This window comes from Melopsittacus undulatus, chromosome 28, assembly GCF_012275295.1.
Source record: "Melopsittacus undulatus isolate bMelUnd1 chromosome 28, bMelUnd1.mat.Z, whole genome shotgun sequence".
Classification (NCBI taxonomy): domain Eukaryota; kingdom Metazoa; phylum Chordata; class Aves; order Psittaciformes; family Psittaculidae; genus Melopsittacus; species Melopsittacus undulatus.
In genome coordinates this window covers 1-17500 of record NC_047554.1, presented here as the reverse complement: position 1 = coordinate 17500, position 17500 = coordinate 1, and the positions used below count along the sequence as shown (strand labels likewise).

The following is a 17500-nucleotide window of genomic DNA, read 5'->3' as shown; positions in this document are numbered from 1 at the left end:
ACCTTGATCAGGTACTCCTGGGAAAGCCAGAGGAGGACCTGGTGTTGTTGTCCCATTGCTTTATGTCCCTCATATCCATGCCCTGCTGCCTGTTCCTGATCTACCTAAAGCCCAGCCCAGAAGCAGCTCCTTGCAGACTGAGCAGGACTGAAGCTCATGGGATGGATGAGCAGGGATCTGTGGCTTTGGGGCGGTTGGGACATGTGAAGATGCTCAGTAAACCCCCCCCATGATGGGGGAATATGGTTAATGTGGATGGATTCCCAGATCCATTAGGGTTAAGAGGAGGATAAACTCAAGCCCCAGAGCTTCACCTTGGTGGAGAAGGAGTCGTATTTCTTCAGATACTCCTTGCAGTCTGTAGCCTGGAACTCCTTCAAAGCCTGCAGAGGAAACAGTGATGCCTGAATGAGGAAGGAAAGCACATTCCCAAAGAGCATCCCTGGATTCTGTTAGCATCGACCCCTGGAGCTGAGCTAGAGGGAATGGATCCTGCTGCTTGGGGAGGTTATGGCCTTAACGTGGCATCTTCTGCTTCATCCAAGGCTTGGTGAGCGCTCCAGAGATGGGAATGGGTATAAAGAGGGTCTCAATGAGCTGCCCTATCTAAGGCCAAAGGAGCCTCCTCTTCCTCACCCCATTGCTGGGTCTTCCTCACCCCATTGCTGGGTCTTCCTCACCCCATTGCTGGGTCTTCCTCACCCCATCATGCAGAGGAGGGTCCAGGAACCAGCATCCGTGTCCCCTGGATACCCTTCCCTATGGGCACATACCTTGTGCAGTGCTTCCCGGTACAGCTGCTGGGCACTTTTGCCCCTCTCCGATGGCTCCACAGGGTACTGGAGGATATTGGGGTTCCTGTTCACCTCCTTGGCCCTCACCCGGGTGCCGTTCAGCAGGTACCAGGTGTTCTCATCGCTCTGGATGAAGGGGTTCAGCTTCAGCTCAAACTGCCTGATGAGCTCCCGGACCAGCCTGAGACATGAGGTATATGGGGCAAGGGCTTGGGGACAACCCACCCCAAACACAGCCCCTAAAGCACAAGGGGCACAAAGGATGCTCATAGGCACACATTGTGTTGGCAATGTGTTGTGAGAGCCCCTTCTCCTGCTGCCCCATACCCATGTCCTCAGCCTTGCTCCCCCATAGGCAGGTCCCTGCCCTATAGAGCATCCCTTACCTGTGCTTGGATGGCAGGCGCATGGCTCCCAGCTCCACATACCAGTCCTGCCCCTCGGGGCGATGGGTCCGGATCCGGCCCCCGACCCGGCCGCTGGCCTCCAGAACAGTGACCTGCACCATAGAGATGGGTGATGTCTGCAGGGGTTCTCCTAAACAACACCCTACAGAGCCTGGTGACAGCATTCCTGGCCCATAGGGTGGCACTGAACCCTTCTGGATGGTGACTGAACCCTTCTGAGATCCCAACCCATCCCTTGTGTTCCTTTGGAGCCCACCTGAAGGAGCTGCTTGGTGTGAAGCTCCCGTTCATCCCCCATCCCTGTGCCTAAACCAGATGCAATCACTGCAGCCCCATTGATTTCCCTTCCTTTCCCACCATTATGATCCATTCCCTTCTCCCTCTCCCACTGGGTAGGGTACCCAAAGGCAGCCATACAAGCACTGACCCTATGGCCAGCATCTCGGAGCAGCTTGGCTGCTGTGAGCCCACTTATCCCTGCTCCAACGATGAGCACATCCGCAGGGTGAGCTGCAGGCTCCAGCCCGTGCTCAATGATGCTCAACAGCTCTTCATAGTCTTCATCATGGAGACAACACTCAGGGAAGCAGGGGAAGCTCCTGGCACTCAGGAGGCCTGCGAGCAGGAGGAGCTGGGATAGGACTGGGAGACAGGAGGAAGGCATTGGCAAGGAGCATGGAGGCTGCTAGCACAGACAGCTCCAAGTACATCAATGTCTGAGCCTCAGAGAGGAACAGCATCAATGTGATCCAACTGGCACCGTTATTCCCTATGGAACCAGCAGCTCTCATAGGATGCTGGATGTTTAGTGTCAGGAAAGGGATTTTGAAGGACAAATGAAGCCCATGGATGAGTTTTTCCCATTCCCATTCCCATTCCCATTCTGCTTTCGCAAGTTCCCCAAATGAGTCCGAGCCCCTTTGGATAAGCTCAAGAATCCCTAAGGAAGGAGGGTCATTGGTGCCACTCACACACAAAGAACTCGGGCAGCCTTGTCCCCATTGCCCTGTCCCTTAGCAATCCATGGCAGTTCGGGTGCTGTGGGTAGCAGAGGACAATAGGATATTGATAGGTGCATCCTACTGCATAGAGGGCTGGAGAGATGAGCCAGAGGCAGCAGGTGATGGAGCTTATCCATTGAAACCAGAGGAGCCTCCAGCCCATCCAGAGACAATATCCTAGGGGAAGGAGGTTGGAACAGAAACCTGGGATCTCACCAGCTTTGGCTCCAGTTCCCCCATATAACTTCAATGACTTTAACTTCCTTTTCCTTCCCCCCAATATGGGCAGTTTCCTTGCAGGGAATCATAGGATCATAATGGGAGAAGAGGAGGTGAAATCCACCCTGGGCAGTTCTCCCTTCGGAACATCACTTTGGGATGTTCCTGCTGGATCAGCCTCACAACTGCTACCCTACAGGTGACTGTTGGGATCCAAAGCCCAGCTCCTTCTGCAGGCCCTGGAGCTGCTCCAGCATCCTGGATACCCCAACAATGGCACTGAGGACTCATTAGAAAGCATTTGCTCCCATTGGGCTGCAGCAGAGGGGCAAGGCAGGAAGGGATAAAGCCACATCAACCCTCTCACCCAGGGCTGCTGCCCTGGTCCTCCTGCAGGAGATCCCAAAGACATTGGGACCATTGGAATGGATGGATCTCCATCATCCCACAGACCTCCTTGTGCTGTGGGGGGAACCATCAGCCTGATGTCCTCCCGGAGGTTCTGAGCTCGTTCCCATCTATCCCTGCACACTTAGGAGCATCCCAAACCTGCAGTCCCATTGCCCATGGTTGTGGCCAAGCCAAGCCCAGGTGACCAAGCCCTGAGCTGCAGGAAGGACACAAAAGGCAGGTGTGAAAACCAAACCCAAACCACCCCAAAAGTAGGATTGGAAGAGGAGAGGAAAGCAGGAAAACCCCATAGGAGAGGCTGAGGTTCAGGAGAGCCACTCACAGGTCCCAGTCATCCTCACAGCAGGAAGATGAGTCCTCTGCTGAGATTTGCTCTCGTTTTATACCTGCCTTAAGCAAACAAGGAGGCAACCTAATTGTGGTGGCTGGGGAGGGAACCTGGAGCACCAGGGATTCGTCATCCCATGGGAAGTGGTCATGGAGCTGGTTCCTCTGCCGGCTCCTTGTCCTTCCTCACCTGTGGTATCGGGTTTGGACACTGGGTCCATGGCCATTGGGAAGTGTGATCCTTGGGACACATGGAGCTGGGTTCACCCTCACTGGGAAGGGCAGAGGGTTACCCAGCACCCAAGGAAGGGTTTGGGTCTTTGGGATCGGAGCCGGTGGCTTGGGATTCGTTTGCATCCCGAAGGGACCTCTGAGCTCACATCCAGAACACCCACAATGGGGAGAATGGGCATTCCCAGGTGCTGGACACTCTATGGTCAGATTTGGCTTCATCCTGTCTCCATTAGGACTGAGCTTAGATGCCGTCACTGGGATGGCAAACACTGGGTCCATTACAGTCAAGCAGATGATGTACTCATATGGGGAAATGAAACCCCATTGTGGTGCTTCCTGGACTCCTGCACCCTAAGGGTGACCTCAGCACCCAGCCCCACAGAAGGGGCTTTCCCCATAGCCTCTTCTCAGCTGTGTTTAGTCATGGAACACTCCCCTTCCCTGCAATGCTCTCAGCTCTCCTTGCTTGGAGCCCAGGGATATGGGCATCAATGCACAAGCAAACTGCCCCTTGTGCCATTAGGGGTCTGGTCTTTGGGTGTCCTCCCAGGCAGGAGGGCTGAGGCTCCAGCTCTGCTCTCATTCATCTTGATGGAGCCTTTGGTTGTGGTTTGTTGTGTCCTTTGAGTGCTGCTCTTGGATTGATCCCATTCCCTTCCCTACAGCAGCGGGACCCACTGAACACATCCACATCCATGGGATCTATGTGCCTTGGGACACAGAGCTTGGGGTTATGTGGGGCTGTCCCAAGCCCAGCTCTGTGCTTGCTGGAGTGTGGGGTTCCTACAGCAAAGGGGAACTGTTGGGGTCTCCTTTCCTCTGCCTGGCCCCACAGGCTGCTTGGTCCTAACCTTCCCCCAATGCATCTCCATGGTGGTGATGCTGGGATGGGAGGTTTGGAAGAGATGGATCCAACCTATAGGGATTCCAGGAGTTATCCCTGCCCATATGAGGGCAAAACAAGGAGCTGGTTCCTCACATCCCATTCACCTGCTTTCATCTGCATCAGAATCGGGTGGAAACTGTCCCCCTAAGGGAAACCAAAGGGTTGTACGTCCTCCTTGAGGATTCTGTGTCCATCCACCAGTTTGATCCATGAAGAACTGGTCCTTGGTGCTGGATGTGGGGATTACCCCATTAAACCAGTGCTCCAGAGGGTCTGGGGAGAGGGCAGTTTGATGGAGCTTGCTTTGCTAAAGAGCCACCTCAGCACGTGTCCGGACAGGCTGCTTTAGGATGAGCCCAAATTACAGGGCTTATAGTCTAAGCCTGCCATGCCACCCGTTGCCAAAGCAGTTCCTCCCATGTTCCTGCTGCTTCCCTGAGCCTTACTGGAAACCCAGTTCCCACCTCAGGCCAGTTACAACACGAGGCTGGGGCAGGACAATGGGAGGGATGGAAACGGGATGGAATCAGCGGCGTGGGATGAGGAAAGGAAGGACAATTCCATGTAATCCCCTTGGCTTTTCATGTGGTTTTGTTCTTAATGAAGGAGGTAAAACCGGGTTTGGTGCCCAGCACCAGGGCGGGCAGACGTTGGTGTGGCATCATTGGCAGTGCATGGAGGAGCTGGAAGGAAGCACAGGGAGGTGCATAGGGTGGACGTGAGGAGTGAGCTGTGCATTAAACCCGGGTGGATTCATTAGTCCCAGACTAAGGTAGGCATCAGTTTCCAGAAGGAAAGATGCCCTTTCAAAGGGTTTCCTTACAACTCATTTCCTGCTCATCCAGAAGACACACAGAGCACGTCCCTTGTCCTTGCAAGGTGCAGCTGAGCTGATGCTCTGGTAGGTGTTAGGCTGGGTTCAGCTGTACCAGCCTTTCCTCTCCTTAGTGCAGTGCTGAGGCTTAGACCTTAGCCTGGGAACAGCGCTGATAACACCCATGGTTTTAGTGGGTGCTCAGTAATGTTCAGTCTGACCAAGGCAGGGAGGAGGGATCAGGACACCCACACTGACCAAAGGGTGTTCCACAGCATCCTGCCCAGTATAGAAACTGGGGTAGTTACATGGAAGGGTTAGATCAGGCTGGGTATGGGTCGGTGGGTGGTGAGCGGTTGTGTTCTCTGCCCTTGTTATTCCCCTTATCATTGTATATAATGGAGTAGTCCTGGGTTACCAGCTGGGCTTAAACCACATCAGCCCCAATGTGGGGCACAAAGGGTTGAGATCTTTGGGTCTGGTCTAGGGCTGGATGACGATGCAGGAGGACCAGGAGGGTTTCCCAAGGCTGGAATCCCATGTGTGGCAGGGGGTGTGGGATAACATGGGCCAGCATCTAGGCCAGTGCTGGGGCCCTGCAGGGCTTTGGACTAAAGCACTGAACAAGTGCAGACCCCACAGAGGTTAGGAAGACTCTTCAATGAGGTCTGTTGCCATCCTGGTTAGCAAATTAGGTTAATATAATTATATCTTATACAACTTTAATTTAGATAAATAGATATTTCCATAAATAGATATTTATATAAATAGATATTTCCATAAATAGATATTTATATAAAATAAATTTATACTTACTTTATTATATTTACTTTATATATATAAAATATATTCATGTATTAATATATATAAAATATATATTAATTTAATGTATATCTATTTAATTTACAAATTTAATTTATATAAATATATATTTCTATATATATTATATATTTATGTAAATTAAATGAATAATAATGACATTAAAATAAGTCAAATGAGAGGCAGTTCATGCAGTAGCATAAGCAACAGGTGGGTGGAAGGTTCCCTTTGGGAGGGTGAGCACCATGGTTGCCATGGGGAGATGGAATCCACCAGGATTCCATCCTTTATGATCGCATGGGAGATGTTGTCCTCTTGGCCAATGGCAGGGCTCAGATCTGCCCCTCATTTGCATCCCCATTTGCATATAAGGGGAGCTCAGGGGGGGTCTGAAGGGTCTGAGCAGTCTGAAGGGTCTGAGCCATGGTGTCCATTGCGGTGGAGCCCGTGAAGGGAACAAAGAGCAGGACCCAGAGGAAGAGGAGACCCCAGAGGAAGAGGAGGCTCCAGGATGGGAACAGGAGCAGGAGCCGCAAACCCATGGCCAAGAAGAGGAAGACTTCGGAGCGGAGGAAGCATCAGCCCATGGAGAGGAGGAAGCATCAGCCCATGGACAGGAGGAAGCATCAGCCCATGGAGAGGAGGAAGCATCAGCCCATGGAGGGGAGGAAGCATCAGCCCATGGAGAGGAGGAAGCATCAGCCCATGGAGGGGAGGAAGCATCAGCCCATGGAGAGGAGGAAGCATCAGCCCATGGAGAGGAGGAAGCATCAGCCCATGGAGAGGAGGAAGCATCAGCCCATGGACAGGAGGAAGCATCAGCCCATGGACAGGAGGAAGCATCAGCCCATGGAGAGGAGGAAGCATCAGCCCATGGACAAGAGGAAGCATCAGCCCATGGAGAGGAGGAAGCATCAGCCCATGGACAGAAGAGCTCCCAAACGTCCCTTTGGCCTCAACACCAGGAAGCTCAATGGGGCCAATGGGTCCGTCCGGTTCCTATCCCGCGAGGCCAAGGGCTTCCTGGTGACCTTCATGCAGGACATGTACAGGAGGGTGTCCAAGGAGGCCGAGCGGCTGCGGAGGCAGAGCCGGGAGCCCATGGTCAGTGCCATGCACGTCCTCACTGCCCTGCGCACTGTGGTGCCCGTGAGGAGGAGGATGAAGGCTCCGGCATCCCAAAGGAGGGGGTTGAAGGCAGCTCAGCTGCTGAGGGCCTGAGTGATGCCCATGATGGAGGATGATGAACTACATTGTCTATGTGCTGGGGTAATAAAGGACCAACAGCAGCTTGTGGTGGTGTCAGGGTGATGTGGGGCTGGGATGATGTGGGGCTGGGATGATGTGGGGCTGGGATGATGTGGGGCCGGGATGATGTGGGGCTGGATGATGTGGGGCTGGGATGATGTGGGGCTGGGATGATGTGGGGCCGGGATGATGTGGGGCTGGGATGATGTGGGGCCGGGATGATGTGGGGCCGGGATGATGTGGGGCCGGGATGATGTGGGGCTCGATGATGTGGGGCCGGGATGATGTGGGGCTCGATGATGTGGGGCTGGGATGATGTGGGGCTGGGATGATGTGGGGCCGGGATGATGTGGGGCCGGGATGATGTGGGGCCGGGATGATGTGGTGCCGGGATGATGTGGGGCTGGGATGATGTGGGGCTGGGATGATGTGGGGCTGGGATGATGTGGGGCCGGGATGATGTGGGGCCGGGATGATGTGGGGCCGGGATGATGTGGGGCTCGATGATGTGGGGCTGGGATGATGTGGGGCTGGGATGATGTGGGGCTGGGATGATGTGGGGCTGGGATGCAGCTCCGGGTTTCACCAGTGAGCATCTCTAAGTGGGGTTTGCCTTAATCTGGGCTCCCAGGGCTGCCTTGCTGCAAGGAGATGGTTTGATGGGTTCAATACATGTGTTTTAATGGGCAGCAGATGATGGGAATGGCTGGGAGAGGTGGGGAAAGACCAAGGCCAGTGATGGTGATGACCGGATGCACTGAACCCATCCCTCACCAGGTGCTGCCCATGGCAAGCAGCCTGTGCCACAAGGGTGCCAATGGCTGTTGGCATAAGGGAGTTCGCCATCAATGTGTGTGCTTTAAGGGCTGGATTTGGTGTGAAATCGCCCGTTATTGGCATCAGCAGGAGGGAGGGGAGGAAAACAGTGGGGGGGGTATTGAGTTGAAGGGGAAAAGGAAGCTTCCCTGACCGGGAATCGAACCCGGGCCGCGGCGGTGAGAGCGCCGAATCCTAACCACTAGACCACCAGGGAGGCGCTGGCAGCGATTCATCCCCATTGTGCTCTGTCAATAGGAGCGATGGGGACGGGATTTGGGGTAAAAAAGCGGAGAATTGGGGTTTTCCCTAAGGGGGGAGGGGAAGTTGTTGCAATAGGTTCTGGAAGTGTGTTTTCCAGCAGGAAAACGTGTGTCAGAAGTGGGATTTGAACCCACGCCTCCATTCGGAGACCAGAATTCCCAGCCTAGGGAAAGCGAAGCCTTGAGTCTGGCGCCTTAGACCACTCGGCCATCCTGACACTGTCCGAAGCCTTCCTCCCCCTCCTCATCCTCCCCCTGCTCATCCTCCCCCTCCTCATCCTCCCCCTCCCCATCCCTTCCCTGCCTCCTTTGCCAATGGGGGTTGTGGTGATGGGTTTGCCGTGTGCCAATGGGGGTTGTGGTGATGGGTTTGTCTCCCCATTTTAAGCCCTCTTATGGTTGCTGTGGGAGGCAGGGGTTGAATCCTCTGCATTAGGATTTGGGATCATTCCCATCCTTGGGCTCATTCCAAAGCAAATCACAATGATTCCTTCCCCTTTACTCCGGCTTTACCCATCCAGGGGGGGATCAAACCAACCGGAGGGCCAGGAGGGGGTACTGGTGCTGCGCCTGTTCAGCGCACGCCTGGCTTCGCAACGCTGCCCCCTGCCCGACCCTCACTCTCTGCCCCCGGGCACCACGGCCGTTGCCGTGGGCAGCAAGAACCCCCCCCGGCCCCGGCCGCCCGGGCCCAGGCGCCCTGCCAAGCCGCCCGAACGCCGGGCCACAGCGCCCAGGGCCAAAGGGCCAGGAGGGGGTACTGGTGCTGCGCCTGTTCAGCGCACGCCTGGCTTCGCAACGCTGCCCCCCGCCCGCCCCTCACTCTCTGCCCCCGGCCTCCAGGGCCGTTGCCGTGGGCAACAAGGCCCCCCCCCGGCCCCGGCCGCCCGGGCCCGGGCGCCCTGCCAAGCCGCCCGAACGCCGGGCCCCCGCGCCCGGGGCCGGAGGGCCAGGAGGGGGTACTGGTGCTGCGCCTGTTCAGCGCACGCCTGGCTTCGCAACGCTGCCCCCCGCCCGCCCCTCACTCTCTGCCCCCGGCCTCCAGGGCCGTTGCCCTGGGCAACAAGGCCCCCCCCGGCCCCGGCCGCCCGGGCCCGGGCGCCCAGCCAAGCCGCCCGAACGCCGGGGCCCCGCGCCCGGGGCCGGAGGGCCAGGAGGGGGTACTGGTGCTGCGCCTGTTCAGCGCACGCCTGGCTTCGCAACGCTGCCCCCCGCCCGCCCCTCACTCTCTGCCCCCGGCCCCCAGGGCCGTTGCCCTGGGCAGCAAGGCCCCCCCCCGGCCCCGGCCGCCCGGGCCCGGGCGCCCTGCCTAGCCGCCCGAACGCCAAGCGTCCGCGCCCGGGGCCGGAGGGCCAGGAGGGGGTACTGGTGCTGCGCCTGTTCAGCGCACGCCTGGCTTCGCAACGCTGCCCCCCGCCTGCCCCTCACTCTCTGCTCCCGGCCCCCAGGGCCGTTGCCGTGGGCAACAAGGCCCCCCCCAGGCCCGGCCGCCCGGGCCCGGGCGCCCTGCCAACCCGCCCGAACGCCGGGCCCCCGCGCCCGGGGCCGGAGGGCCAGGAGGGGGTACTGGTGCTGCGCCTGTTCAGCGCACGCCTGGCTTCGCAACGCTGCCCCCCGCCCGCCACTCACTCTCTGCCCCCGGCCCCCAGGGCCGTTGCCGTGGACAACAAGGCCCCCCCCGGCCCCGGCCGCCCGGGCCCAGGCGCCCTGCCAAGCCGCCCGAACGCCGGGCCCCCCGCGCCCGGGGCCGGAGGGCCAGGAGGGGGTACTGGTGCTGCGCCTGTTCAGCGCACGCCTGGCTTCGCAACGCTGCCCCCCGCCCGCCCCTCACTCTCTGCCCCCGGCCCCCAGGGCCGTTGCCGTGGGCAGCAAGGCCCCCCACCGGCCCCGGCCGCCCGGGCCCGGGCGCCCTGCCAAGCCGCCCGAACGCCGGGCCACAGCGCCCGGGGCCGGAGGGCCAGGAGGGGGTACTGGTGCTGCGCCTGTTCAGCGCACGCCTGGCTTCGCAACGCTGCCCCCCGCCCGCCCCTCACTCTCTGCCCCCGGACCCCAGGGCCGTTGCCGTGGGCAGCAAGGCCCCCCCCCGGCCCCGGCCGCCCGGGCCCGGGCGCCCTGCCAAGCCGCCCGAACGCCGGGCCCCAGCGCCGGGGGCCGGAGGGCCAGGAGGGGGTACTGGTGCTTCGCCTGTTCAGCGCACGCCTGGCTTCGCAACGCTGCCCCCCGCCCACCCCTCACTCTCTGCCCCCGGCCCCCAGGGCCGTTGCCGTGGGCAGCAAGGCCCCCCCCGGCCCCGGCCTCCCGGGCTCGGGCGCCCTGCCAAGCCGCCCGAACGCCGGGCCCCCGCGCCCGGGGCCGGAGGGCCAGGAGGGGGTACTGGTGCTGCGCCTGTTCAGCGCACGCCTGGCTTCGCAGCGCTGCCCCCCGCCCGCCCCTCACTCTCTGCCCCCGGCCCCCACGGCCGTTGCCGTGGGCAACAAGGCCCCCCCCAGGCCCCGGCCGCCCGGGCCCGGGCGCCCTGCCAAGCCGCCCGAACGCCGGGCCGCCGCGCCCGGGGCCGGAGGGCCAGGAGGGGGTACTGGTGCTGCGCCTGTTCAGCGCACGCCTGGCTTCGCAACGCTGCCCCCCGCCCGCCCCTCACTCTCTGCCCCTGGCCCCCAGGGCCGTTGCCGTGGGCAGCAAGGCCCCCCCCCGGCCCCGGCCGCCCGGGCCCGGGCGCCCTGCCAAACCGCCCGAACGCCGGGCCACAGCGCCCGGGGCCAAAGGGCCAGGAGGGGGTACTGGTGCTGCGCCTGTTCAGCGCACGCCTGGCTTCGCAACGCTGCCCCCCGCCCGCCCCTCACTCTCTGCCCCCGGCCCCCAGGGCCGTTGCCGTGGGCAAAAAGGCCCCCCCCCCGGCCCCGGCCGCCCGGGCCCGGGCGCACAGCCAAGCCGCCCGAACGCCGGGCCCCCGCGCCCGGGGCCGGAGGGCCAGGAGGGGGTACTGGTGCTGCGCCTGTTCAGCGCACGCCTGGCTTCGCAACGCTGCCCCCCGCCTGCCCCTCACTCTCTGCTCCCGGCCCCCAGGGCCGTTGCCGTGGGCAACAAGGCCCCCCCCGGCCCCGGCCGCCCGGGCCCGGGCGCCCTGCCAACCCGCCCGAACGCCGGGCCCCCGCGCCCGGGGCCGGAGGGCCAGGAGGGGGTACTGGTGCTGCGCCTGTTCAGCGCACGCCTGGCTTCGCAACGCTGCACCCCGCCTGCCCCTCACTCTCTGCTCCCGGCCCCCAGGGCCGTTGCCGTGGGCAACAAGGCCCCCCCCCAGGCCCGGCCGCCCGGGCCCGGGCGCCCTGCCAAGCCGCCCGAACGCCGGGCCCCCGCGCCCGGGGCCGGAGGGCCAGGAGGGGGTACTGGTGCTGCGCCTGTTCAGCGCACGCCTGGCTTCGCAACGCTGCCCCCCGCCCGCCCCTCACTCTCTGCCCCCGGCCCCCAGGGCTGTTGCAGTGGGCAGCAAGGCCCCCCCCCGGCCCCGGCCGCCCGGGCCCAGGCGCCCTGCCAAGCCGCCCGAACGCCGGGCCCCCGCGCCCGGGGCCGGAGGGCCAGGAGGGGGTACTGGTGCTGCGCCTCTTCAGCGCACGCCTGGCTTCGCAACGCTGCCCCCCGCCCGCCCCTCACTCTCTGCCCCCGGCCCCCCGGGCCGTTGCCGTGGGCAGCTAGGCCCCCCCCCCGGACCCGGCCACCCGGGCCCGTGCGCCCTGCCAAGCCGCCCGAACGCCAAGCCCCCGCGCCCGGGGCCGGAGGTCCAGGAGGGGGTACTGGTGCTGCGCCTGTTCAGCGCACGCCTGGCTTCGCAACGCTGCCCCCCGCCCGCCCCTCACTCTCTGCCCCCGGCCCCCAGGGCCGTTGCCGTGGGCAGCTAGGCCCCCCCCCCGGACCCGGCCGCCCGGGCCCGGGCGCCCTGCCTAGCCGCCCGAATGCCAAGCGTACGCGCCAGGGGCCGGAGAGCCAGGAGGGGGTACTGGTGCTGCGCCTGTTCAGCGCACGCCTGGCTTCGCAACGCTGCCCCCCGCCCGCCCCTCACTCTCTGCCCCCGGCCCCCAGGGCCGTTGCCGTGGGCAGCAAGGCCCCCCCCCGGCCCCGGCCGCCCGGGCCCGGGCGCCCTGCCAAGCCGCCCGAACGCCGGGCCCCAGCGCCTGGGGCCGGAGGGCCAGGAGGGGGTACTGGTGCTGCGCCTGTTCAGCGCACGCCTGGCTTCGCAACGCTGCCCCCCGCCCGCCCCTCACTCTCTGCCCCCGGCCCCCAGGGCCGTTGCCGTGGGCAAAAAGGCCCCCCCCCGGCCCCGGCCGCCCGGGCCCGGGCGCCCAGCCAAGCCGCCCGAACGCCGGGCCCCCGCGCCCGGGGCCGGAGGGCCAGGAGGGGGTACTGGTGCTGCGCCTGTTCAGCGCACGCCTGGCTTCGCAACGCTGCCCCCCGCCTGCCCCTCACTCTCTGCTCCCGGCCCCCAGGGCCGTTGCCGTGGGCAACAAGGCCCCCCCCAGGCCCGGCCGCCCGGGCCCGGGCGCCCTGCCAACCCGCCCGAACCCAGGGCCCCCGCGCCCGGGGCCGGAGGGCCAGGAGGGGGTACTGGTGCTGCGCCTGTTCAGCGCACGCCTGGCTTCGCAACGCTGCCCCCCGCCCGCCCCTCACTCTCTGCCCCCGGCCCCCAGGGCCGTTGCCGTGGGCAAAAAGGCCCCCCCCCGGCCCCGGCCGCCCGGGCCCGGGCGCCCTGCCAAGCCGCCCGAACGCCGGGCCCCCGCGCCCGGGGCTAGAGGGCCAGGAGGGGGTACTGGTGCTGCGCCTGTTCAGCGCACGCCTGGCTTCGCAACGCTGCCCCCCGCCCGCCCCTCACTCTCTGCCCCTGGCCCCCAGGGCCGTTGCCGTGGGCAGCAAGGCCCCCCCCCCGCCCCGGCCGCCCGGGCCCGGGCGCCCTGCCAAGCCGCCCGAACGCCGGGCCACAGCGCCCGGGGCCAAAGGGCCAGGAGGGGGTACTGGTGCTGCGCCTGTTCAGCGCACGCCTGGCTTCGCAACGCTGCCCCCCCGCCCGCCCCTCACTCTCTGCCCCCGGCCTCCAGGGCCGTTGCCCTGGGCAACAAGGCCCCCCCCCGGCCCCGGCCGCCCGGGCCCGGGCGCCCTGCCAAGCCGCCCGAACGCCGGGCCCCCGCGCCCGGGGCCGGAGGGCCAGGAGGGGGTACCGGTGCTGCGCCTGTTCAGCGCACGCCTGGCTTCGCAACGCTGCCCCCCGCCCGCCCCTCACTCTCTGCCCCCGGCCCCCAGGGCCGTTGCCGTGGGCAACAAGGCCCCCCCCCCGGACCCGGCCGCCCGGGCCCGGGCGCCCAGCCTAGCCGCCCGAACGCCGGGCCCCCGCGCCCGGGGCCGGAGGGCCAGGAGGGGGTACTGGTGCTGCGCCTGTTCAGCGCACGCCTGGCTTCGCAACGTTGCCCCCCGCCCGCCCCTCACTCTCTGCCCCCGGCCCCCAGGGCTGTTGCCGTGGGCAACAAGGCCCCCCCCCGGCCCCGGCCGCCCTGGCCCGGGCGCCCTGCCAAGCCGCCAGAACGCCGGGCCCCCGCGCCCGGGGCCGGAGGGCCAGGAGGGGGTACTGGTGCTGCGCCTCTTCAGCGCACGCCTGGCTTCGCAACGCTGCCCCCCCGCCCGCCCCTCACTCTCTGCCCCTGGCCCCCCGGGCCGTTGCCGTGGGCAGCAAGGCCCCCCCCCCGGACCCGGCCACCCGGGCCCGTGCGCCCTGCCAAGCCGCCCGAACGCCAAGCCCCCGCGCCCGGGGCCGGAGGTCCAGGAGGGAGTAATGCTGCTGCGCCTTTTCAGCGCACACCTGGCTTCGCAACGCTGCCCCCCGCCCGCCCCTCACTCTCTGCCCCCGGCCCCCAGGGCCGTTGCCGTGGGCAACAAGGCCCCCCCCCCGGACCCGGCCGCCCGGGCCCGGGCGCCCTGCCTAGCCGCCCGAATGCCAAGCGTCCGCACCAGGGGCCGGAGAGCCAGGAGGGGGTACTGGTGCTGCGCCTGTTCAGCGCACGCCTGGCTTCGCAACGCTGCCCCCCGCCCGCCCCTCACTCTCTGCCCCGGCCCCCAGGGCCGTTGCCGTGGGCAACAAGGCCCCCCCCGGCCCCGGCCGCCCGGGCCCGGGCGCCCTGCCAACCCGCCCGAACGCCGGGCCCCCGCGCCCGGGGCCGGAGGGCCAGGAGGGGGTACTGGTGCTGCGCCTGTTCAGCGCACGCCTGGCTTCGCAAACGCTGCCCCCCGCCTGCCCCTCACTCTCTGCCCCCGGCCCCCAGGGCCGTTGCCGTGGGCAACAAGGCCCCCCCCAGGCCCGGCCGCCCGGGCCCGGGCGCCCTGCCAAGCCGCCCGAACGCCGGGCCCCCCGCGCCCGGGGCCGGAGGGCCAGGAGGGGGTACTGGTGCTGCGCCTGTTCAGCGCACGCCTGGCTTCGCAACGCTGCCCCCCGCCCGCCCCTCACTCTCTGCCCTCGGCCTCCAGGGCCGTTGCCGTGGGCAGCAAGGCCCCCCCCCCCGACCCCGCCCGCCCAGGCCCGGGCCGCCCTAACAAGCCGCCCGAACGCCGGGCCCCCGCGCCCGGGGCCGGAGGGCCAGGAGGGGGTACTGGTGCTGCGCCTGTTCAGCGCACGCCTGGCTTCGCAACGCTGCCCTCCGCCCGCCCCTCACTCTCTGCCCCCGGCCCCCAGGGCCGTTGCCGTGGGCAACAAGGCCCCCCCGGCCCGGCCGCCCGGGCCCGGGCGCCCTGCCAAGCTGCCCGAACGCCGGGCACCTGCGCCCGGGGCCGGAGGGCCAGGAGGGGGTACTGGTGCTGCGCCTGTTCAGCGCACGCCTGGCTTCGCAACGCTGCCCCCCGCCCGCCCCTCACTCTCTGCCCCCGGCCCCCAGGGGCCGTTGCCGTGGGCAGCAAGGCCCCCCCCCGGCCCCGGCCGCCCGGGCCCGGGCGCCCTGCCAAGCCGCCCGAACGCCAAGCCCCCCGCGCCCGGGGCCGGAGGGCCAGGAGGGGGGTACTGGTGCTGCGCCTGTTCAGCGCACGCCTGGCTTCGCAACGCTGCCCCCCGCCCGCCCCTCACTCTCTGCCCCCGGCCCCCAGGGCCGTTGCCGTGGGCAGCAAGGCCCTCCCCCCGGCCCCGGCCGCCCGGGCCCGGGCGCCCTGCCAAGCCGCCCGAACGCCGGGCCCCCGCGCCCGGGGCCGGAGGGCCAGGAGGGGGTACTGGTGCTGCGCCTGTTCAGCGCACGCCTGGCTTCGCAACGCTGCCCCCCGCCCGCCCCTCACTCTCTGGCCCCCGGCCCCCAGGGCCGTTGCCGTGGGCAGCAGGGCCCCCCCCCGGCCCCGGCCGCCCGGGCCCGGGCGCCCTGCCAAGCCGCCCGAAACGCCGGGGCCCCCCGCACACGGGGCCGGAGGGCCAGGAGGGGGTACTGGTGATGCGCCTGTTCAGCGCACGCCTGGCTTCGCAAGGCTGCCCCCCGCCCGCCCCTCACTCTCTGCCCCCGGCCCCCAGGGCCGTTGCCGTGGGCAGCAAGGCCCCCCCCCGGCCCCGGCCGCCCGGGCCCGGGCGCCCTGCCAAGCCGCCTGAACGCCGGGTCCCAGCACCCGGGGCCGGAGGGCCAGGAGGGGGTACTGGTGCTGCGCCTGTTCAGCGCACGCCTGGCTTCGCAACGCTGCCTTTCCCAGCCCCTCACTCTCTGCCCCCGGCCCCCAGGGCCGTTGCCGTGGGCAGCAAGGCCCCCCCCCCCGGCTCCGGCCGCCCGGGCCAGGGCGCCCTGCCAAACCGCCCCAACGCCGGGCCCCGCGCCCGGGGCCGGAGGGCCAGGAGGGGGTACTGGTGCTGCGCCTGTTCAGCGCACACCTGGCTTCGCAACACTGCCCCCCGCCCGCCCCTCACTCTCTGCCCCCGGCCCCCTGGGCCGTTGCCGTGGGCAGCAGGGCCCCCCCCCGGCCCCGGCCGCCCGGGCGCCCTGCCAAGCCGCCCGAACGCCGGGCCCCTGGGCCCGGGGCCGGAGGGCCAGGAGGGGGTACTGGTGCTGCGCCTGTTCAGCGCACGGCTGGCTTCGCAACGCTGCCCCCCGCCCTCCCCGTCACTCTCTGCCCCAGGCCCCCAGGGCCGTTGCCGTGGGCAACAAGGCCCCCCCCCAGGTCCGGCCGCCCGGGCCCCGGGCGCCCTGCCAAGCCGCCCGAACGCCGAGCCCCTGCGCCCGGGGCCGGACGGCCCCGGAGGGGGTACTGGTGCTGCGCCTGTTCAGCGCACGCCTGGCTTCACAACGCTGCCCCCCGCCTGCCTCTCACGTCTCTGCCCCCGGCCCCCAGGGCCGTTGCCGTGGGCAACAAGGCCCCCCCCCGGCCCCGGCCGCCCGGGCCCCGGCGCCCTGCCAAGCCGCTCGAAACGCCGGGCCCCCGCGCCCGGGGCCGGAGGGCCAGGAGGGGGTACTGGTGCTGCGCCTGTCAGCGCACGCCTGGCTTCGCAACGCTGCCCCCCGCCCGCCCCTCACTCTCTGCCCCCGGCCCCCAGGGCCGTTGCCGTGGGCAGTAGGGCCCCCCCCCGGCCCCCGGCCGCCCGGGCCCGGCGCCCTGCCAACCCGCCCGAACGACCGGGCCCCCCGCCCGGGGCCGGAGGGCCAGGAGGGGGTACTGGTGCTGCGCCTGTTCAGCGCACGCCTGGCTTCGTAACGCTGCCCCCCGCCCGCCCCTCACTCTCTGCCCCGGGCCCCCAGGGCCGTTGCCGTGGGCAGCAAGGCCCCCCCCGGCCCCGGCCGCCCGGGCCCGGGCGCCCTGCCAAGCCGCCCGAACACCCGGCCCCCGCGCCCGGGGCCGGAGGGCCAGGAGGGGGTACTGGTGCTGCGCCTGTTCAGCGCACGCCTGGCTTCGCAACGCTGCCCCCTGCCCACCCCTCACTCTCTGCCCCCGGCCCCCAGGGCCGTTGCCGTGGGCAACAAGGCCCCCCCCCGGGCCCGGCCGCCCGGACCCGGGCGCCCTGCCAAGCCGCCCGAACGCCGGGCCCCTGCGCCCGGGGCCGGAGGGCCAGGAGGGGGGTACTGGTGCTGCGCCTGTTCAGCGCACGCCTGGCTTCGCAACGCTGCCCCCCGCCCGCCCCCTCACTCTCTGCCCCTGGCCCCCAGGGCCACTGCCATGGGCAGCAAGGCCCCCCCCCGGCCCCGGCCGCCCGGGCCCGGGCGCCCTGCCAAGCCGCCCGAACGCCGGGCCCCCCGCGCCCGGGGCCGGAGGGCCAGGAGGGGGTACTGGTTT

At 67.1% G+C, this 17500-nt stretch overlaps 1 protein-coding gene and 2 non-coding genes across 3 annotated transcripts in view; all 3 read right to left on the bottom strand.

Annotated features, from left to right (window-relative positions):
* The window catches only part of IL4I1 (interleukin 4 induced 1), a 4465-nt gene extending 1085 nt beyond the window's left edge, over nucleotides 1-3380 (bottom strand). Inside the window, exons 1-6 of the mRNA XM_034072434.1 lie at nucleotides 3350-3380; nucleotides 1629-1843; nucleotides 1181-1293; nucleotides 774-975; nucleotides 315-383; nucleotides 1-17 (exon numbers count right to left, since the gene is read on the bottom strand). The exon at nucleotides 1-17 is cut by the window's left edge and continues 117 nt beyond it. Coding sequence (XP_033928325.1) covers nucleotides 1-17; nucleotides 315-383; nucleotides 774-975; nucleotides 1181-1293; nucleotides 1629-1843; nucleotides 3350-3380 — 647 coding nt within the window. The remainder of the gene's footprint in view (nucleotides 18-314; nucleotides 384-773; nucleotides 976-1180; nucleotides 1294-1628; nucleotides 1844-3349) is intronic.
* Nucleotides 3381-8121: 4741 nt separating this feature from the next.
* On the bottom strand, nucleotides 8122-8193 carry TRNAE-CUC (transfer RNA glutamic acid (anticodon CUC)). The gene has a single exon. It is a non-coding gene; the product is annotated as a tRNA-Glu (tRNA).
* Nucleotides 8194-8349: 156 nt separating this feature from the next.
* Nucleotides 8350-8457, bottom strand: TRNAL-CAA (transfer RNA leucine (anticodon CAA)). The gene is made up of 2 exons: nucleotides 8420-8457; nucleotides 8350-8395 (listed from the first exon to the last, which is right to left on the bottom strand). It is a non-coding gene; the product is annotated as a tRNA-Leu (tRNA).
* Between the last annotated feature and the right edge of the window lie 9043 nt (nucleotides 8458-17500).